We start from the raw sequence: 24,253 nt of genomic DNA, 5'->3' as shown, positions 1-24,253 counted from the left end.
TTCTCTAATAATATTGTATGGAAATTAAAATTGAAAATCAATTGCAATCCAATAATTCATGGGGAAATTAAGAGTTATTTCATGGAAACAATGGTGTCAAATGGCCACATTGAACATGCAAACACAACATTTGGCCACTAATTGAAAAAACACAAATTATGGCCATTAATTAGGCAATATGCCTAATATACCCCTAATTGGGCGGACTGGGTAGGGTCAGGAGCGCGGGTCGCGTGCCGGGTAGGATCAGGCACGCGGGTCGGGTTAGACACTTATGGCACTATTAGTGCCATAAGTGCCAACGAAATTTTTTTTTTACTCTCCCTGCCCTGTCTACCCCCCAGACCCCCGACCCCACCCACCCCCAAGCCAAAAGGAACTTTTTAAACACTTCCCCTAGGGTTTAGATATTCCATTTAGGGTTTAAATGATGCTGTTGTTTCTATATTTGTTCTCCATGTTTGGCACTTATGGCACTAATAGTGCCATAAGTGCTAAAAAGACCATTTTACTTTATTTTATTTTAGATTTTCGTTGGCACTTATGGCACTATTAGTGCCATAAAATAAAATAACAAAAGTAAAATTTGATTTATTTTTATCTAGGGGGAGTAAATTTTTTTTTGTTTTTGGCTTGGGGGTGGGTGGGGTCGGGTGTCTAGGGGGGGTAGACAGGGCAGGGGGAGTAAAAAAAAAATTCGTTGGCACTTATGGCACTAATAGTGCCATAAGTGCCTAACCCGACCCGCGTGCCAGATCCTACCCGGCACGCGACCCGCGCTCCTGACCCTACCCAGTCCGCCCAATTAAGGGCAAAAACGTCCCAAAGCTATAAAATGGCCAAAATTTATGTTTTTTCAATGAGTGGCCATAATTTGTATTTTATGATCCATTTTGGCTATTCCAAAATTTTACTCTTATTTCATGTGCCCCATTCTTCACTCGAATTATAGGACTCTAAATTTAGACAATCTTACGAGCCTTTAGGTTGGCATGGGGCGTTTGGTTTGGTGGATGAGATAGATAGGATTGAGAAGATTGATAGGATTGGATGAGTGATTAAATAATCCACCCAACTTTGGAGTGATAAATAATCACTTAAGGATATGTTTGGTGCCATATATAGTGGCAGAATAGAATACTTATACCGTCTAATATAGGTGTTTGGTGCCCTGGAAATGCTTGCCACGAAGCCGAAAAAAATGCTCGGCCCGATCAAAATTCACTATTCCCTCTGTAATACACAGCCGCTTCCCCCCCTCCGATACCTTTTCTTTCCATCATCAAAATTCGTTATTTGTCATTATTGCCCTCCCTTTTTTTATTTCAGAATTCTTCGTTCGAAATTCTCAACGCTAAATCTCAAGACCAAATCCTCATCAATTTAAACCAAATAAGCAAAGAACTACAATCCATTGTCTACGACCGGCTGTAGGTCTGCTCCGTTTTTTTCTTCTCAATTTTGAACATTTTTCGATTGAGTTTATGGTTTTCTTCAAAACCAAGGTTTTGAAATTGTTTCTTTCGATGCGCGTGTTCGCCTGTGTTTTTTGGGGCAAAATACTAGTTTAGGTTGAATCCATGAATTCGGGTTTTCCAACTACCATTGGTTGGTTGGTTTTTGTTTTGTAGCAACCCTGCTAGGTTTGAAGACAACTGATTTTTTTTTTTCAAAGTTTTTATGGATGTTCCCAATATTTCAATTTATGCGTCCACCATCTTATGCTTTATCTCTGTTGTTGGGTCCCGAAGGGTTGACTAAACATGTGTATGAGGGGGGGGGGGGGGGAAACACACCTGTAGGTTATTTTTCGTGGATCGAAAATAAACAAATCAAATTTTAGTTGGAAAATGGTTGTAGACTGATACTGAAGTAACTTCAGTATTTTGATTTCAGTCAAGCACAAAGATTTAACTGATATCTACGTAAGGCTTTAGTCTAGAGTTTGTAAAACAGAGTAGAGTTACAAATCTTACCAACTATCAATTGATTGGTCAGTTAGACAAGTAACTCTGCAGCGAAAATTTAAAATAGCCTTTAGAAATAGTTTGTCACTTGATAAAATCCTAAGTTACACTTTTCACTTAAGCCAGTTCAGTTGTAAAACAAGTTTAGCACAGATAAGGAATAACTGAAAGCAGATAAAGAACAAAAGGATTTTTACGTAGTTCGGAAAGCAAATTCCTACGTCCACGGCCAAATGATTAGTCTGACAAACACTCTGGGCTAATGCTTACGACTGCACAACAAAGCTTACAACTGAAAATTAGATTTTCAGTACCAACACACTGGGTTGGATTTCTTGCTCGCTCTTAGCACGCGGAGACACACAAATGCCTTTGTAGCGCTTGACTAAGATCTCTGGAGTCAGATCCCTGGTCTGAACTCCTCTCTACTCAAACACTCTTTTCGCTCGGTTGAAAAAGGGTTCGAAATCTACCAACTAAGATTACTGAGAACAGACTCTCAAGTAATCGAAAACTTCGGCTTTGGGTGATACAAGGATTTGCCTAAGGAAATAAGATAATGTAGATAATCAGTTAACTGATTTAGGCTTTGGAGATTCTCTTCTTCGATTCAAACTTTTGAAGGCAGTTGAAGGCTGAGTTGCAAATTTGACAGAGGTTCAGTTTGTGTATTTAAATCGGTAAAGATCGTAGTGTTTCTCGAGCAACCGGGATCCGTCGAAGCCGAAGAAATCTTATCACGACATCAATGGTTTGTGCTTATAACCAAAGAACCAGCCATTCTTTTGACTTCTCCAATCCAACAGTTCTATCAAGAACTGCGCTACAACGAGTCTGGTGAACTCTTCTCTACAGTTCAGGCCTTCACTTCTCCCAACTTCAAAGTACAAGAAGAAGTGCCCACTAATGTCATTGAAGCGATTTGAGAACTGTTCGCTCTGTCGAACAATGGTCCAAATCCATCCTCCATCACTGATGCAGAGGGCAACAAAACTATCAAGGAAGGAATGACTAAGGCTGATGAGTCCACTGAAGGGACGCTCAAGATATCTCTCCTCAAACCTAGTTATTGTCTACTGGCTAAGATTATTCAGAAATGTTGGATCAGTGCCACAGGAACTCCGGACAAAGCTTCACAGCCACAGAAGAATATTTTGGCTACTCTAATGAAGCTTAGTCCTTTCAACTGGGAGCAAGCCTATCTTGATCTGCTGTGCGGAGAACCTAAGAACTCAAAGCCTGCAAATTTGCTCCGACAAAGCAACAGAGTCTCCCAGATCATCATCCATAGAACCTGTCATCTTCCTCATATCTACTGGCCAGAATCTCTAGAGGTAACAGATCACATCCGCCTCTTCAAAGTGGCGATGGGAGGACCTAAACCCTCCAAGAAGCCTAAGGTGATTGACATCTCATCACCTCTATCTGTGGAGATTGATCCTTGTGAGTCTCCAACTGAATCCCCTTTGAGACCACCTACACCTTTAGGTGGAGATTCTTCAACCCCTACTCAAACTCCCTCCAAAGCTCCATTTGTCCCCATTACCAATGTGCCCCGCCGTCCACGTTCCACATCCACCAAGGTCTCATCCCAATCAGCCTCACAGTCAACTACCAAACACAAATCTAAGGGCAAAGCAGTTTAACGATCCTCTCGTTTTGGGACTGCAGAACAACTGAAGGCTGTAGCCGCCTTGCAAGCAAAAGCCAAGAGAGATGCCACTAAACATCTAAATTTACTGCTCGTCGGCTTCGACACTTCCTTAACAGTCTATCAAAACCTCCATCGATTTCTCTCCTTCACCTTTCTCAAAACTGATTCTTGCTCTCAAGTCAATGAACTGCAACTGGTTGAGTCCGAAGATTCCTTTGCATTTGAAGAAGCAAAGCTTTACAGCATCTTCAACTTCCTCCGGTTGTGGGATGTCATTTATGGATTCGACAAATTCGTCTTAGACTACCTTGAGTCCCAAGGCTTCACCAGAGGTCCCCTAACACTCCCGTTGATGCAGGGACTTCCACTTCTAAAGCTGCTGAAGAGACCACTGAAGCTGCTGATCATGGCTCTTTTGCTCCTGTGTTTTCTGATCATCAAAGTTCGGTCTCTGCAGCCACAATCCAAGAAACTCCTCTTCCTAACTTTGTTCCTCAGGAAAACCCTGTTTTCTGTGCATGCTCCACACGACACTTTGATCTTTACAACATCCGATCAGCAGATGACTGAATCCATCAGTCATCCAACTACAGATTAAACAACTGTCACTCCAGTTTCGGATCAACAAGCACCCCGGACGACTGAACCCATCAGTTGTCCTTCCCTTGGCGAAATACAGCTCATAGATACTGATCAGACTGGAGTCCCCAATGTTTCTCCAATGTTGGAAAATCCAACGGTTGCTGTTGAAGATCTCTCTACTCCGGAAGGACTTGTGGAGGACATCACTGAAGATCCCATGCCGTCGTCCCTGCCTCAAGAATCATCTGATGTTCCTACTCAAACAGTGGATGTCAACAATAGTTCCAAACCTACTTTTGCTCCTTATATTCCTACTGATGATGAGCAGGTCATCCCCTCTGTTCCAACTACTAAAGCAGATCCTTCCACTTCTCATCAAGGAGCTTTTTCTTCAAGAAGGCAAACCAAGGCACCGCATGTTCCTCCTGAGCTGCCCGTTGAATTTATTGAGATCCCACGCAAGCCCAAAATTGTCAGGTACGATTCTGATGAAGATACTGATGGCCGAATCACTGAATGGAAAGGAAGACAACCTCGCAAGGTTACCTTCCAGATTTCTGAAGGCACGGAAGATCCCATCTAGGCCTTACTGAATGTCATTTCTGATCAACAATTGGAGATTGAGACACTCAAGCATGAGCGAGAACGTTAAGACATCTATGGCGCAAAATTCCTAAAGCATCCGATTGCAGTTGAAGAACAAGCGACTGCTGACATGATCGACCACGATGTTCGTATCAACTCTCTTGCTCGCCACCTTAATCAAATATGTGCCACGCTCTTTGCCTATGTCGAATAAATGATCCCCACTCAGGCCACTGTGCCGATATTGCAAAAGAACCTTAAGGATCTTCACACGCACGTACTGGAAGCAGAAGTCCAGTCTAAGCAACAGATTCTGGACACTCAACATCGCCTTGATAGTCTCCGCATCAAATTTCTAAAGAAATTCATGACTGTAACTGATGCCAAACTCCTTGTTGCCGAAGAGCTTCGTCCTCTCACTGTCAAGATTACTCAACTGGAAGGCGAGATCCGTATTGTTCGTAATTCATCCGATTTTGCTCTCATCCAGATGATGCTCACTGATATCCAGGAGCTCCAAAGGTAAGTTGGTTCTCTCCCTGGTGATGATGCCAAAAAAGAGAAAGAGTATTCGAATGATCGTGCTTCTCCTGATCTCCCTGCTGAACTTGCACATGCCTTTGCCAAATCCAAGTCTCTCGTCTTACATGCTGCTCCTGCTCCCTCAGTATTAGGTGAATACAACAGAAAGAGACCTAGAGAAGATCCATCCAGAGCTTCTGAGCCCAAAACCAAGAAAGCTCTAAACCTTGGTGGCGAAGATCCATCTAGAGCTTTTGAGCCCAAAGCCAAGAAAGCTTTAAACCTTGGTCGCAATGCTCCTCCTCAGCCTCCTACTTTCAATCCGCAAGAAGAACAGAGATTAAAACCCTATGTTCTAGATGGTCTTCTGATATACCATCTGGACAGATGCGATAGAATTGATACATGGGTACCTGCAGATATGAATGACTGGTGGGAAAAGCTGAAAGAAAGTTATACCAAGTGGATAGTATTTGCGAATCTAAATCAGTCTCCTGATTTCCAAAGATATTCATGGAGACACTTTCTGAACAGCTGGATTGAAAAGGGATTGATCAGAAGACTTACTGCTGCTTAGAATGAAGCAAGGATGCAAATGATTCCCTTTCCACTGAAAGATCTGTATGCCCTCCAAGAGTCAGAAATGGTGTCAACAGATATATCATCAAGAGAGAAGCAAATACTGTGCACAGGATATGGAATGTGACCAAGGACAACAACCCAAATGACTACAAAGAGATCTGGAAGACAGTCTTCACAATGTATGGTCAGAGACCTTAGTTTGTTAGGTTTGTCTTCTCTTGTAAGTTCTTATCTGTAACTTAACTGATTTCTATCAGTTGTCAATAATATGAAATGAACTTCTTTTACTTTAGTTTGTCCAGGCTCTGATTATTTACTTTAGTTATGTCTTCGTTTGTTCTTTTGAACTGTTGTGTTTTTCCTTCGAATGCAAGTTAATAGGTTATCTTGTTAAGGGGGAATAGTATTCACCCTGTTTAGTAACTTGCTGTTCTTGCTCAGTCTTTTCTTGTCTTAGAACTGATGTATGGTTTTGGCATCATCAAAAAGGGGAAAATTGTTGGGAACTTAATGAAATATTCTAATCCTTGTTTTGATGATACCAAAATCCTTAGGTTTTTCTTGTAATAGACTAGAACTGTTCGAACTCATGTGTTAGAGCTCTTTTTCTAGTTTAGTTAGCGTTCTGAAGACTGAAGACTGAAGTTGCTGATTGATGTAACAAATTAAGGTAGAGTCAAATACTGATATTTGACTGAACAGTCCAAAAATCAGTTACGACTGATTACTTAATGCAGGCCACGTGGATTCGGCGGACTGATACTAAAGTCAAGTATCAGTTAAACGTTCTTCTTCGGACTGAACCTCCATAGTTAAAAGGAAGTCACGCACTCCCAGAGTATAGCAACATTAAATGCAGAGTTCTCAAGGATCGTCCTTTCTCTACAGAGCCTTCCTTTTTGGTGATTATCTTTTTCAGAGATGTCCTATCTCCTGTTCCTTAGTAGTCGTTTTACCAAACAAGGAACCTCGAAGATTGAAGCCTCAGTAAAGTTCAAATCTATTTCCAACAGATGAATTCTTGAAGACCGTTTCAGCCAACGAATCTATTTAAGAGCTCTCTTATAAATAGAGCTCGAGGATCACTTCAATCTTCACCGATTCAACTACACAAGCTGAAACGCTGTCAAATTCGTCATTCAGCAATTCAAAGCCATTCCAAAGTTTGAATCGAAGAAGAGAATTACAAAGCCAAAAATCAGTCACTGCTGATTACATACATTCTCTTAGACCTTAGGCAAATATTGTATATCCAAAGTCTAGGTATAACTGATTACAGAGAACATGTTCTTCGTAATCTAGTTGGCAAGTTTTCGAACCTCTTTTCAACCGACCGAATCGAGAGTTTGAGCCGAGAGGAGTTCAGACCAGTGCTTTGACTCGATGAGATCTTAGTCATTGCGGAAAGGCATAGTTTTGTCTCAGTGAAGCTAAGAGTGAGAAATTCATCCCAGTGTGTTGGTACTGAAGATTGAATATTCGGTTGTTTAGGTTTGCTGTGCACCCATAAGCACAAGCCCAATGAAGTTGTCAGTGTGATCAACTGACCGTGGATGTAGTGTTTTCCGAACCACGTAAAAATCCCCTTGTTATTTATCGCTTTCGGTATTTACCTTCCTTATCTGTGCTCAAACCTTTTGATAACTGAAACTGATTAATAGCAAAGTGAAACATAAATCTTGACAACTTGTTTAAATCACAAAGGCTATTTCGAAAGAAAAGTTTTTCCGCTACCAGTGTTATTAGTCAAACTGATAAATCTTCGGATAGTCAGTAAGATTCATAACACTCATCTATTTTATAAACTTGCCTGAAGCCTAATGTGTATCAGTTAAAGTCTTTGACTTAACTGATAACTCTTTACTGAAGAGTATTCAGTATCAGTCGCCAACCTAAGTTTTGCTAAACCCCTTTTATTGAAAAAGGTTGTGTCAGTTTATTTTCGATTTAAAATGGCCTATATGTGTATTCCCCCCCATACACCTATTCGAGATCCTCAAGGACCTAACACATAACTTATACTCCCTCCGTCCCTGAAATAAGTTTCTCTTTGGGGACGGCACGGGTTTTAAGAAAAAATGGTAAAGTGTATTGATAGTGGAGAAAAATGTGTTATAATTAGTATTGAGAGTGGTGAAAAGGTGAAAAAATGTTATAATTAGTATTGGGAGTGGTGAAAAAGTGAAAAAAAAGAATAAATAAAATATTATTAGTGGTGGGGTAGTGATAACACTCATGGTTCCATGGTTTTTAATGTTCTTTTGATGTTAATTCTATAGGAAATTGAGTGTTGGATGATTGTTTTGTGCTTAATTTGCTTTATCTTGTGAAACATAATTCTTACTCAAACTTTGAAGGAAATTTCAGGTTTATTGAGTTCGAATTTGGAAAACTTGTCTGAAATATAAGTTGTAGATCATCTCGATACGAGTTCGTGAACACAAACGAATCATAAATCAGAGTTTGAACGAGAACGTTATGACCAAAACAAAAACATCGCGCGCAGCAGTCAAAACTCATCGGTCAAACTCCGTTGACCGCCGAATCGGAGTTTTTCAAGGCTAAACTCGGCGACCAATTCGGCGGGCGCCGATTTGGTCGCCGAAGTCTTTGTTTCACTTTTGTGCTTTGTCCGGGAAGTTCGGCGGGTGCCGTTTTTAACCCTTTTGAAGCCTAAACTCGGCGGTCAACTCGGAGGGTGCCGAGTTTGACCGCCGAATCGAGTTTTTGTGCGGGTTTTTTCAATTTTTAGAGTTCTTCTGGGTTCCAAACACTGTATTTTACCCTGACACTTTAAATAGGCCATCTTTTGACCTATCTAGGGTTCCACACATTACATTCTAGCATTATAGCTTTACTTTTACATTTATTTTCCAGTTTTCAAAACTTAGATCAAGATTGAAGATTCAACCTGCTACAATCGTTCTACTTTCGATTTTATATAATTTAGTTTTTACAATTGCTTTCTTATTTATTATGTTTATGTTTTCTTTTGCGATGTCTGGCTAGTTCTTTTATTTGAACCAAGGGTTTGTACAAAGTTGATTTAATATGTGTGTTTGATTTTTTGATATCAATTTGCCCTCCAACTTGTGATTCATGATTCCTGGTGCCTGTTTTCTTGTGAATTACCTGATCAATAATTTACATGTCTAGTTGTTCAGTTTGAGTCTTGAATGCGATAATTGTTCAGCCGATTCAGGAATGCATGATATAGTGTTAGCCTTGAGTCTTGAATGCGACAGGTGAAGCTATAGGAAGCTATTCTTTGTGTGCTATTTGGAATTAATTTATTCCTTGGAGTCTTGAATGTGAAAAGGGGTAAATTAATCTACGTTCATAGGTGTTCGTTAGAGAAGCTTGTGAATAATATAGTGATCTTTCATCAGGGTTGGATTAAATTGGTAATTGAATTAATAGATTGAATGCATGTGTTTGAGTAACGATAGTACATCCCTAGGGTCAGAGTTTGTTTTATTATTTGAGTTTTTATCCTGTTTTATTTTGTTTTGTTTGGATTTTAGTTTTGTTCTTCGTTCTCGTGGGAGTTTGCCAGAATACTACTCTCTCCGTCCCAGCTTTTAGTATCCAATTTTCCTTTTTTTGGCCGTCCCACATTTTAGTATCCATTTCTATTTTTGGTAAAAGTAGGTGGGGCCCTTACTCCACTTTAATTATTTTAACTCTCACATAAAATGTGGGACCTTTATTCCACTCACAACACATCAATCACTTTATTAAAATCCGTGCCGTTCTCAACTGGATACCAAAAGCCGGGACGGAGGGAGTACTAGAGTTTACTCAGGATTACTTAGAGTTATTCGTTATAATAGTCCCTGTGGATACGATACTCGACTTGCTGTTTCTGTACTACGATTACACTGTTTAGTTGCAGTTTTTGTTGCTATAAAGATAGTGATCAGGTAGTTGTCCAAAAATAGAAAGAAAGAAAGAATAACTTATTTGGGGGACGTCCCAAAAAGGAAAAAAGAGAAACTTATTTTAGGGACGGATGGAGTATTATTTATGTATGTGATTATACTTTTATATTTGTATCGATTTTTAATTTTAATGAGTAAGCAAAACTTGTTGAGACAAGTCACTATCTTCTAACTTTACTTTTAAAAATATTTCCATATACACATTTATAAGATCTCACCACAAATAGAGGATCTTAATAGAATGCTCCTAATGAGCTTCCTCATATGTGGTGAGATCTTAGATTATTTTGTAGGCGTAGATTTAATGTATTATATTATTGATATTTATCTGAAAGAGGAAAATTTTTACCTGAGCTCGAATCTAATAGAAAGCGAAAATATTACTAATTTTCTGAATATCGTTATTCAACACTGTATACTGTCTTATTCATTAGTATCACATCTCACGGAAAATAACAATCTCATTAGAACATAACTCCTCATATATATATGGGAGGACTAGGTTAAAAACACATCTTAGAATATAAAATAGGAATAGATTTACACCATTCATCTACTCATAATCTTACAGTTGAGATTTAATTTTAGAGAAATAATATGTGAAAACTGAAAAATATGAAAAGATGGAGAAAAGAGGTGCAAAGAAGTGTCCAATAGGTCAACAAAAGGATCTATATATAGGCACATGGAATAAATGCAGTACAGGATTCAAAAATAGGATTCAAAATCTCGCCGGCCACTATTCACTGATCCGCGCGACTATTTTGTTTTAGCCATATTTTCCTCGTCCGAACACTCATTTGCGATCCGTTTGCACCCAAACTCTTATTGAGATGATCTACAATTTTCATTCGGACTATATTTCCAAATATCAACTTCGAAATTTCTGTAGATTTCATCAAAGTACGAGCAAATATCATATTTTACAAGATAAAACAATTTAAACATAAAGCAATCATCAAACACTCAATTCCCTACAAAATTGACATTATAGGAACATTAAAAACCATGGAACAATGAGAGTTATCACTTGCCATTTTACTCTTCGCATAAATTATTTTAAAAAATCATCCATTAATTTTTTTTGTTATGAATTTGAGTTTTTGAGCTCGAATTCAATCAAGACTAAGTGTATTCGATCGGGATTCTATAGGATTTTGAAGGACTTTAAAAAGTTGTGGGATTCAATCCAGACTTTTAAAAGTCCTTTAAAATTCAGAGGTATTCAATCCAGATTTTTTAAAGTCTTTTAAAATTCAGAGGTATTCAAACTAGACTTTTTAAAGTCTTTTAAAATCAGGTGGTATTCAACATTTCATGGATTTTAACAATCTATGGATTCTAATTGATTTGTCAAAAAAAATACAAAGGACGAAACCCGAGCTTCAGACTTGAGATTTCGATGGATTCCTCTAAACTCCACACGACTCAACGCGGAGTCTATGGATTTCGAAAGTCCTTTAAATCCATGGACTTTTTAAAGTCCTTTAAAATCCTACAGAATCTCAATCCAATACACCTCCCTAAGTCTAGTAGTGAATTCTAGCTTCAAAACTCAAATTCACAACCAAAGCTATTTGTAGTTGTTAATTGTAGCTTTAAAACTCAAATTAACAATCAATTTATATTCGAGTTGTGAATTATAATTTTAAAAACTTGAATTCGCAACCAAAACAATTAGTTGTGAATTTTAAAACTTGAGCTCACAACCAAGACAACTAGTTGTGAATTCAAGCTTTAAAAGTGAATTTTTAACCTACACTAGCCAATTAGTTGTGAGTTTTAAAACTTGAACTCACAACCAAGACAACTAGTTGTGAATTTAAGCTTCAAAAGTGAATTCTCATCTATCACTAGCGATTTAGTTATGAATTCATCGAGCTGGTTGCGAATTCAAGAATATTAACAATACAAACTTATATCCACAATAATTTAACAGTACGCAACTCAAATATTTGATTATATCTACAACAATTTCTCAATTACTTGTACTTTTTTTTTTTTTTTATTGTTGGAAAAACACAATATAACATCAGAACATCACTAGCCGTTATTCATTTGTTTGAATTAGCCTCAGGATCATAAAAGGCCTTGCCTGATGCATCCAATGCTGATACACAGATTTCTAATTTTCGTTCGCTGTTGCAATTTAAATATTTATTGCAAAAAAAAAAATTAACTCTTAAAATTTTTATATGCAATGTAACTTTATCTTATTTAATATTTCAAATATATAATTATTTAAATCTTTAATTATTTTATATTTAAATAATTATAAATAAGTCATTACTTAAAATATAGATAATTCCTCTTTCATAATAATACAAACAAATTTATTTTTAATTTAATAGTATATACTACAGTTTTAAAATAACCATTGAGAAAAGTATATATATACTCACGCTCATACACTACAGTTTGAAGGTCATCTTAGAGAAAAGTAAAATTACACACGCACATACACTACGTTTTGAAGAAAACTGTAGAGAAAAGTTTGAAAAAAAAAGCTCATACACTACGGTCGATAGACCACACTTTTTTATGTAATTGTAGTCTATAATCACAAAAAAACACATTCATACGTTAAAAACCGTAGTGACATAGTCTATTAGTATAGACTACGATTTAAAAAAAAAAAATCTATGCACTGTAGAGAAAAACAAAATTTGTAGTAGTGATTACTTGGAGCTTATAAGATGTTTCAATGACTTATAAGATGCAGTTTCATAAAAACTTATAAGTTGTCAAAGTATTTGGATAATTGAACTTATAAAGCTAGAGAAAGCTTATACTCCCTCATTCCCACTCCAATAGGCTCATTTTCCTTTTTGGGATGTCCCATTCCAATAAGATCGTTTTCCTTTTTGGGTAAAAAAGTTATACTTAATTGGTGTGGACCACACCACTTTACTACTATTTTCCTACTAAAAAGTAAGTTTTCTTAATCTCCGTGCCCAAAAGAAGTGAGCCTATTGAAGTGAGACGGATGGAGTAATTAATTAGCTAAAGAGAGAATTTTTAGCTAGAGATCAAGAAGAGGCCGAGAACGAGAGATCAGAGAGATAGAAGAAGAAAGATCTGAAATTTGAATTCACATGGAAGAAGAAAGAATAATTCAATTCTTATGGTAGAGATATATTTGTCTTTTTTCATAAAAAAAAGTAATTAATTTTAAATTTTTTTATTTTAATATGAGAATAAATATTTTGATACATTGATTCATCCTAGAACTGTAATTTGCACATAAAAAACATAATTACTTTTAATTATTATCTGATGTATGCAAATCAGATAGTTTATAAGCAAAGCACGCTGAAAATCAATTTGAATAAAATATCCGAGATTGCAGGAGTAGAAAACAATTCAAAGAAAAGCTGCCCACGTACCCCATTATTCAGTCAAATTCAAGGAGCCCATGCCCATATATTAATATATCTTACGTGGCTAATTTCGCATGCATGCATGCGACTTCTAAACATAAGTGCACATTGCGTGTGTGTGTGTGTGAGGGGGGGGGGGGGGGGGGGCATGGAAGAAGAATAAACCCAAGAATAAAAAAACTTGGAAGAAATATAATGATTAAAAATGATGGGCATGCGTTTTAAAATTAAGTAATAATTAAGCAACAAAATAGGTGGACGAGACACATATGTAATGCTTTTCAGAAGCTGCGACCTCTCTTTTCCGGTTTCATACTTACTTTCTGCAATTAAATCTCTTTCTTCCTCATAAAGAAATTTCATACTTCATGCAAAAATATGCGATGTTGCAAACTTTGAAAACACGCATGCAAAAGAATCTTATATATGCATTTTGTATTTCACATGCATGTGCAAATCATCACTAATTCATCACATATAACATACAATCACAAATATATACATAAATCTGAGACCCATACCATATGAGCTCGTACCCAACAATCATGAATTTGAAATTTATGTCATGTCGTTCTCGTACGCACTATTTAGAAAGTACATACAATTCCTTCTAATACTCTAGTGAAATGTATTTTACTACTCTCGTCGAAAAGTAGAACACTTTTTATGGACGGAGGGAGTATTTTATATTTTAAGCTTTGATTTTATTTTTATTTTTACAATCGTATCCTAAAGTATGAGAAATTACAAAATAATACTCCTATATTATCGTTATTGTTAATAATTTTAACCAGTCACATATATATTTCGGCCGTCTCCAATAATCAGATTCAAGCTATTATCGAGATACTTCCAACGATACCTTTAGATCAAGAATCAGACATTGAAGTAATTGGTCGGCGGATAGCACAAATTAAGTTGTGCACGAGGGATTTTTTTGGCGCTAGTTTGAAGTTGAGAGTTTGACGCCGAAATTAAAAATTAATCGAGGGAATTCGAAATCTTAAGTATTACTTAATTAGTACTCCATTTTAAATACATTGAGGTACAACTACGAAAAAATTCAAACGTTGAAATATGTTGTCCATATTGTACTAATTAATGCGATCCACGACTAAAGTTTTGGTTCTAGTGGTTGAATGATATTCTAGCGGTTTAAACTTTACCAACTATGTTTTCAAAGTAATATATATATATATATGTTTGACGACTATAGTATAGGTTTACATTGTAGTGGTCCTGCTTTTATTAGGCTTTACGACATACCGACGACAAATAAACATATGTATGTTTGCTTTAATGTAAAATATCATCATTTGATATTTCAACCATAATTTAAAATTGCATGCATTTATATATATATATATGTAATTCTCATCTCGATGAAATATACATGCACGCTTATATGCTTACGCCTATCCTTAACCACCATTAGACAAAAGCATTCATAGGTTTTTGTACTTTCGTCTTTTATTTCATTAAATCCCCAAATTGGAGTATTATTTAAGTTGATTACATCAAAATTAAGGCATCGTAATTTTTAAAATTTCATTTTTTTTGTAACAATTGTAATTAGAATTCATAATATAGTAGTAAAATTTAATTTTTATAATAATAGTTATTAAAATAGTTAAATTAATAGTGGGACACGGATAAAGGTGGCAAAATGGGTGGGTCGGGCAAGCCCGGCCTGGCCCACCGTGCTTTTAGAAGTTACCAAGTTGGGCCAGCCCGGCTTGAAAATCAACTGAGCTGCAATTTCTTAAGCTCAGCCCATTCCCTATTCGACGGTCGAGCCAAATCCTCTTAGTGATATTTTTTTCATCTAAAACTTTTTTTTTTTACAAAATAATGGAAAATGAAATAAATTAAAGAAACAATATAATCACATGGCCATTTTGAAGAAGGAACATAATATTTAGCCACTAATTGAAAAAACACAAAATATGGCCATTTTTTTACGTTTAAGGACTGTTTTGCCCTTATTTAGGGCGGATCGGATTCGGGTTTGCGCGCGGGTTAGACACACATGGCATTATTAGTGTCATTATTGTCATATATTTGTCTTATGTAGTGCTGCATGAATGGTACTTATGGCCATATTAGCGACATATACATGTGTCTTGATATTATTTAGGTAGGTACAGTTATATGACCATTTTAAACACTTCCCCGGAGGTTTAGATTATTCATTTAGGATTTAGATTCTCCATTTAGGATTTAGATTCTCCAGTTAGAGTGTTGCACAAATGGTACTTATGACCATATTAGTGTCATTAGTGTCGTATACTCTCTCTTATGTAGTGTTGCATGAATGGTACTTATGGTCATATTAGTGTCATTAGTGCCATATACTCTCTCTTATGGTCATTAGTATAATTCGTGCATGGCACTAATAGTGCCAAAAGTACCAATCTACTTAGATTTTTTTTTTCGGTTGCCACATATGACACTAATAGTGCTATATGTGCCTAACCCGCGCGCAAACTCGAATTCGACCCGAATCCGGTCCGCCCTAATTAAGGGTAAAACAGTCTTTACATGTAATAAATGACTAGATTTTGTATTTTTTCAATTAGTGGCCAAATATTATGTTTCCTTCTTCAAAATGACTATTTCAAAAGAGCTTTCTAAATTAAATCCACTAACATTAATTCACAACGATAATTATAGATAAAATAAAAAAATTTAAATAATATTACATCCGTCCCACGAATCTTGACACTTATTCCTTTTTGGGTCGTCCCACGAATCTTGATACATTTCTAAATAAGGAGTAATAATTATTACCTTCTCTCTCCTACTTTATCACTTTTATTACATTCTCTCTCCTACTTTATCACTTTTATACTTTATTAACTACACACTTAAAACACTAATCTACAACTTATTGATTCCCGTACCGAAATCAAACGTGTCAAGATTCGTGGGACGGAGGAAGTACTATATAGATAATTATAGACAAAATAAAATTTTAAATTATTTCAATTTAATGATTACAATTCAAAGACATTAATTATTTGAGTTGCATTCATTGTTGTAAAATTAAGAAAACCCCAATTAATAGAATTGTATTCAAATCAAGAAAACACCTACTTTTAACTACAAACTTAGCAAAATAGACATTCCTATTCCATACTACATTAATTAAAGTCTATTCTAAAATAGGCAAACTCTTGGCCATGCAAAGTCAAATAAGAATGGCAATACTCATTAGGCAAAGTCAAATAAAAATGGTAATACTCATTATATTATATATAATGAAGGAGTTGACAAAAATAAATAATTTAAATGCATACAACATGAATATATATATATATATATATAATTAACTTATACTTCGTATTTAATTCAATGTACAATACATTTAATTCAAAAACTAAGATTCCTCAATTAATTAGCTAACATAAGAGTGAAATCTGAACGTGAATCTATTTAATTTGATTTTTTGTTTTCATTTTTAGTTTCAGGTCCGATTTTTTTCAAGCCTATATGTTATCGTGCCCAACCCAACTCTATGCCTGGGCGGGTCAAGCCAAACTCATTGGATCAGACTGATTTTGTCAGCTCTAGACGCGGATAACAGGACATAGAGTGTGGGATAGAAAATCTTATCCGCATATGGTTTGACTATTGACTCTTTGATGATTTAATTATCCAAATCCAAACTTAAATTGAGTTAGTCATTAATTATTATCAAATCTAATCCACACGCTTGGAAAAGTACAATCTTTGTCAAAATTCGGAGTTCCTTTACGATGATTTTCCACGACGACAAAATGTTTATCCTGTGTAGTTGTTTGTCGCATATTCTTTTTCCTAATTCTGAGATATGTTAAATGTGTTAAATATTCATAACTTGTTGTATATTTTATGATTACAGGTGGCTACTTAAGTATAATTTTATCCATGATTGATAGCTGCCCGTACGAGAAGAAAGATATTTGTTTCTTGATATGGAATATCAACAATCGATCATATTAATGTTTTCTACTGCAGTTTGTGTTTATTTTGAAGGAAAATACTCCGATTTAGCCTGAGAATTATAGATATTGTGAAAGATTTAATCTGATAAATTATAAGTAACTTTTTTTTTCTCCCCGTGACTTTATATATAAATAACTTATTCAATGTTAACATTATATTTAGGTCTATTTCAGCCCAAGATTAATTTCTGGTGTTGGAAAGTATAGTTGGTACCCAGAGATGATGCACAGTTGCCAATGTGTATTAGGGGAATACATTGATTTAACCTGATATTATTATTGTGTGACAATTTTAGTTCAAGAAATCATCAATACACTCTTTTTTTATAAACGCCAAACAACGTCATTTTGCCAATGTTGACAACTATGTGTCATTTTCGATTGCCAACTATTATATAAGTATGTTGGAATCACTTGGCTAAAATGACACATTCAATTATTGAGCTTGCATAATGTATGATGATGAATTGTGTTAAATTGCCTTATTTTCTTCTCAACTTTAATGTAAAATTTGGAGATTAGGGAAATTTGTATTATAGTAACATCTTTTAGTTTTAACACTTAAAAATGTTTTTTTCTCTAAAAAGAACACTTAAAAATGTTTTTATTTCTTCTGAATGTTTTGATCAGTAAATCGCCTAGCTCATTCCTTAGCTAATTTCATTGAGTCTTGTTTGTAAATTATTTAGCTTGGGCCTCATATTTCTCATATGTTTTGGATTAATTTTGAAGTTGGGTGCTCAGTATAATAATTTATCTCGTGATTTTCTTTTTTAAAAGAAAGATAGTGTGTAGCATTGTTGAGTTATGGAGTCAGATTATTGTGAAAATCTATTCCACAATTCAAAAACTTATGTGCATCCGTACGCACCACATAGACCTTATTCGTCGTGACTCAGACTGCTGCAACTTACCTAACTTGATATGCGATATCCTCGTTTGCACGTATTAAAAATATAATTTATAATGTAATTCCTCCGTCCCACGAATCTTGACACATTTGATTTCGGCACAAGAATTAAGGAATTGTAGATTAGTGTTTTAAGTGTGTAGTTAATTAATAAAGTATAAAAATGATAAAATAGGAGAGAGAATGTAATAAAATTAATAAAGTATGAGAGAAAAAGTAATAAAAGTGATAAAGTAGGAGAGAAAATGTAATAATTATTATCTTATTTGAAAATGTGTCAAGATTCGTGGGACGACCCAAAAAGAAAAACGTGTCAAGATTCGTAGGACAAAAGGAGTATCATTTATCATTTACTTTTATAAAAAGAATTACTCATTAATTTGTGAACAATCATTTGCATTTAAGATAAATAATTTGTTATTAATAAAAGTATCATTTTATATTATACTTTATGTGCATAATTTTATTTATTATTGATACAAATATAATTAAATAAAAGTATTACTATAACTTAATAAAAGTATAATAAGGTCGGATCGAGTCGATGTGTGGTGCCTCGGTCCGCAGTCTCCCCGTACATGAGACCCGCTCGCTCCTCAATTCCACAAAAGGTAAGGTTGACCCTAGTCAACCATTTTGACAAATTGAGATTTAGCCATCCTCAAACATTTCATCCTTATCATTTTCATACCATCACCTTAGTCACGACAAAAAATGCCACAACAATATATACCTAGATTCAACTAAGACTAATTTTCAGTTCCAATTTTATAATGACGTGGTCTTGGATACATCTGGGTTGACCCGTACTCAGATCCTGATCCAAATTCAAATTCTGATTCAAATCGTGTAAATGACATTATTCGATTATACAAATGACACTGCTTGTAATTGATATTTTCTGTTATAGAAATGACACTGCGTATAAATGACACTGTGTATAATTGACATTATTCAGAAATATAAACGACACTTTCTGTAATTGATACTATAAGATTGTAAACGACACTATAATATTTTAAATAACACTATAAGATTGAAAATGACACTATAACATATTAAAATATTACAATGTCATTTATATAATTGAATATTGTCATTTGTCAATTATAAGCAGTGTCATTTGTATAACTGAATAGTGTCATTTACACGATTTGAGTCAGAATCTGGATTTAGATTAACATACGGGTCAGAATCTGGGTACATGTCAACTCGGATGTACGGTACACCTGGATGTACAGGAAAACGATAAGATTGGTAGGCCAAGACTAGACTTGTTAGATTATTAGTATATTAATCCCTCATATTCAACATACGTTATCTCGTAAGAATTCTTTAACTCGATCGATTGAATTAGGAAAAGAAAGATTAGCATATGGTATAACCTTAATAATATTTCTCTTCTTACACGTTAAACTAAGAAAATTAATGAAATAGGGAATAAAGTTGGAAGATTAACCAAGTTAGCTCAAATATTCTAGTCTACTACTATTTTTGCAGATACATCTATTAATTATTCTATTATGATTTATTCAATAGTTGAACTCAAACTTTTATTTTTCTTTATTTATTTATTTATTTATTTATTGGGTACACTTTAATTGGCCCATTCTATTTTACTTGTTCAGAAGTCACAGACTCAGAATACGTGCTTTGACCACATTGCTACTATGTATGTATGTACATATTTATATGCTCCTTGTACTTTATTTCAGATTGTAGCTTTGCTGCAGTTGAAAAACAATATTGTATATTTATTTTTAAGTATGCAATTTCACGCAGAAAAGTAGAACAAAAATAAATCACAACTAGGATTTAGTCAGCACTAATTTTTGAAGACGTTGACCATTAAACATCAAAAGTTCTACGAAGGAAATTGGGGTTGTTAGAGTACGCAATTGAGTATTAATTCCAATACCAATTCAAAAATAGATGAAATTTAATCGAAGAATTAGGCGCAAATTCACCACCCATTCACTTCAAACTACTTGGTCTCCTAATTGCAAATAATATAGTGAAATGTAGACTTATTTTTGGTTGTTAAATGGCTTTTAAATAGATTCACAGAACACATTGTTTTAATTTTGCACTCTGACATTATTGTAATAATTTATCGTGTCTGTCTCTTTCAATTCCAAAACTAACTTGTGTGAAATCAATTCACATTGTAACAAATCACGCAAATAACATATATAACATCAACGTGCTTAAATAAAATCACACAACAAATATCAACAAATTATTAGGTATGGTTTTCAAAGTTAATTAGTTTGTATAGACATATATAGTCCATTAAAATTGAATAAATTGTTTGAACATTCATTATCCTCGACATTACAAAAATTAATTATATGAAAAATCATACCTATAAACCTAATAAAGTAGAAAAAGGTTCTAAATTTTAATTTTTCTTTTCACATACGAAGACACACATATCTAGGCTAGATTCTAGTGAGGTGTGCGTGTGTTGGCCAAGCGGTAAGGGGTTAATGTCTAAGACCGAAGGTCTTGGGTTCGAGTCCCCTGTAACGCGGTCTTTAAATTTCTTTATTTAATATTGTTAATTTATATATAAAAAAAGGTTAGATTCTAGTGAAAATCGAAAATCAATTTTATTCCGTTAATTTTGAAGAAAGTATAATAATAATAATATTAATATTATTATTATTATTATTATTATTATTGCAATATATAAAAAGCAAGATTATAAAAGGAACATTATTGTGTATAGGGGTGGACACAAGGGAGTGCTTGGGGTTTCACCACACCAAACCAATTTTTTAACCTATATTTATTACTTTGGCAAAATTTTCAATTTTAGCTCTCAATTTTTTAATTTTTATTTTTGTGTACGTCCTTAATCGTATAAACATTATCATAGAGAAAAACATTATTTATACGTATTTCATTTGAAAAACGTCCATCAATCAACTATCGTAATGATGATCATTAATTATAAGAAGAGCAAATCTAAACATCAACATTATGTGAATCTAGTTGTTTTCGTTCTTATGACTTGTTCTTTTTAATAAAATGGGTCAATCTAGTTGTAAATCACAAAAATAATTAAACTAAGACATGTGGAAGTGGCAGGAATTTATTCTTTGGTTGTTTAATTTTGGTGTGTAGAGTTTGGAGAAGCAATAAGTTTTGGGTGGAGAAGTTGGACCGCAACTTAAACAAAATCCAAAGCCCATTTACTTAGGAGCAGGAGCACTCCAATTTCCTCAACACAATTAGCAATGCCATAACACAAGTCCCTTTTGGCTTCGTCGTTCGCAATCGATGCTGCTGATCCCATCCGTCATCGTCATCATCATCGTGCACTGCACAGAACTCAATTCAAACATAACCTCTGCCTACCCAAAGAGGTTAACCGACATTCCCCTAGGATGTTCCAAGGGCCAGGTTCATGTCATTTAGTCAAAACGGCCTCGCCTTCATATTTTATGCCTTTTTCTTTCAGTCGGTTCGGTTGCTTACCTGTGTCTCTGTCTCCTCTTCCTCTTCGCATCTCCCTTCTTCTCATCCACTTAAAACCCCACAAATATTTCTTCCTATTTCTTTCCTTTTTTCATTCTACTTTTATACTTTGCAAAGCTGATTCAGCTCTCTGCTTCTGTTGAGTTGGCGGCTACTCTTTTTCCTCCTTATATACCCTCTTCTTTGACAATTTTAATAAAACCCCAAGGTCTATTTCAGACATATATACTGCTCCTAAGATTACATCATTTTCTTCTTTTCTCAATTCTCCACGATTTCTCTCTCTCTCTTCCAAGGTTCCAGAAGGAACGACAGAGTCTTAATTCATCTTGATTTTACCAAATAGCTGCCATCAGTGAATTATTATTGGATTAATTAGGGCGAGATAGATTCATCGCCGATCAGTTTCTTGCGGTACATGTGCTTGATTAATAAGGTGGCGAATCGACAGGGCAGCGGCGACTTCGCCAGAATCCGGCCGACGTCTAACACTTCCTCCACCGCCTCCGCAACAGCCGCCGCTACCGCTAATGTTCAGACCAATCCTTACTTCCACGCGCAGCAGCAGCAGCAGCCGGATTACCTTCTGTCGGCGGTGGTGTCGCCGCCGCCTGCCCCATCGGGGCACGGCGAATTCGGTGAGATGTCGGCGATGGTGACGGCGCTCACCCACGTGGTCTCGGGGCAGCGGCAGGCGCCGTCGTTCGGTGGCTCCGGCAGCTTTAACCCCTCCACCGTTGATTCGCCTACCTCCGCTTACTCCTCGTCCAGCTCCGGCTCCTGGGCGGGCCAGAAGCGCCGCCGCCACCAAGATGACTCTTCCGACAGGGTTTATCGCGGCCTTGGCGAATCGTCTTCATCTGTTAAAGCTGGTTTGTTAATTACTCTGATTTTTGTTTTGATTTTGTGAGATTTGTAAAAATACCAAGAAATGTGGTGCAATGTGTTGTCATTTTCAACTCTTTCGTCATCTACTCTCGATCTTAATCCTCTCTATTTGAATATTAGTTTCTCAATCTAGATAAACATTTGAACTCTTCTTATTTTACTTTTATTTTCTATCTCGATTGTCAACTTGCGATCAAGATTAGTGCTACTGCATGTTATGAACAGTAATTTTTATAAATATCTGCATTTATAAATATATATAAATTAATTTTGATGTATATCCCTTCACTTACCTTTATCCAATCCTAACTTTCCAGAACCGGAGTGCGAAATGAGCACCGCAGCGCCAACCACCACCGCCGCCGCTGCCGAACCTCCGCGACAACCAGAATCCTCCGCCGCTCCGCCGGAAGAGGCCGGAGAAAGAAGGAGAAAATACAGAGGCGTGCGGCAGCGGCCGTGGGGAAAATGGGCGGCTGAGATAAGGGACCCACACAAAGCCGCCCGAGTTTGGCTCGGCACCTTCGAAACCGCCGAGGCTGCCGCCCGAGCCTACGACGAGGCTGCGCTCCGCTTCCGAGGCAACCGCGCGAAGCTCAACTTCCCCGAACACGTGAGGGTGCTGCCGCCACCCCAGCCCTCGCAATCCACACAAATAGCCGCCGCGGTGCGCCCCGCCGCGGCTCCGCCGCCGTTTTTCCAGACCGACGGCAGGGATTACTGGGAGTACTCACAGCTGCTGCAGAGCAGCGGCGATCTGCAGGCGCCGCAGCAATCGACGGCGAGTTTGTTCGATCAAATGTTCTACGCTTCGTCATTGGCGGGATTGTATACGTCATCGTCTTCTTCATCTCTCCAATCTCAGCATTCCTCATTTTTCTCTTCGCAAACTTCCCAATATCCTATGCTGTTTTCGAGCGGTCAAACCATACATTTCACGCCGCAGGAAGATAATCAGCAGACTCGCGGCGGCGGGCGCGGTGCCGGGGATGCCAGCGGCGCGAGTCTGCCGGCGCCACCGTGGACTTCCAGCCATTATCCTTCTTCCTCTAGTTCTTGATATTTTATTTTTTTTTTGAAAAAAAAAAACTTCATATACACACACAGACACAGCAATCAGCATGTATTCATTTTTGCTGTTTTATTATTTTTATTTATTTTTTGTAGGCTTCTAAAATTTTGTGGAACATTGGATTTAGATTAGGCACTTCGGTTGGAATAATTATACTTTTATTATTACTAGTATATTGTTTATACTAACAAATAATTAAAGCCGCAGATTTTTAGAGATGCAGGTGAAGATTTCAGAGGTTTGCTCTCGAATTTTATTTCGATTTTTTAATGCTAATATCTCCTCCCCAAAACTCGGAAAAAAAATTAATGCATAGATTTAATGTTGGGTAGGCTTAAAATAAAATATTACTACTATGTTTAACCGAAGAATTATTAGGAAAAAAATGAGAATCAGAACAAAAGGTTTGGTGCCTATGTCTATGTTGTCCCTTCAATGTCCAAATCAAGAAACGTGTAGAAGCAGCGGGTTGCTGTCGTATTTAATATAATTCCATTAATTCTGTAGTTTATATCGATATAGTTTACGTTTTGTATTCTTTATTTTTATTTTAAAGAAGGAGACGATAGGAATTGAATCACGAACCTCATTTTTAACATATAAAAAGCTCATTGTTTGCATGTTCTCATGCCTAGAGACATGCATGTATAGTTAAAAGATACTGTAAAATAAGATGGTAAAAACTTCGATTGCGGATTCCT

At 36.1% G+C, this 24,253-nt stretch overlaps 1 protein-coding gene across 1 annotated transcript; it reads left to right on the top strand.

The window, feature by feature from the left end:
- The first annotated feature begins 21,241 nt into the window (after positions 1-21,241).
- Positions 21,242-23,722, top strand: LOC131011634 (ethylene-responsive transcription factor ERF110-like). The gene is made up of 2 exons (XM_057939406.1): positions 21,242-22,464; positions 22,798-23,722. Exons 1-2 carry the CDS (start codon positions 22,011-22,013, stop codon positions 23,538-23,540), a joined length of 1,197 nt encoding a protein of 398 aa, XP_057795389.1. The 5' UTR covers positions 21,242-22,010; the 3' UTR covers positions 23,541-23,722.
- Positions 23,723-24,253: the final 531 nt, after the last annotated feature.

Source organism: Salvia miltiorrhiza, chromosome 2 (genome assembly GCF_028751815.1).
Source record: "Salvia miltiorrhiza cultivar Shanhuang (shh) chromosome 2, IMPLAD_Smil_shh, whole genome shotgun sequence".
In the NCBI taxonomy this organism is placed as follows: domain Eukaryota; kingdom Viridiplantae; phylum Streptophyta; class Magnoliopsida; order Lamiales; family Lamiaceae; genus Salvia; species Salvia miltiorrhiza.
This window is presented reverse-complemented; position numbering and strand designations above follow the sequence as displayed.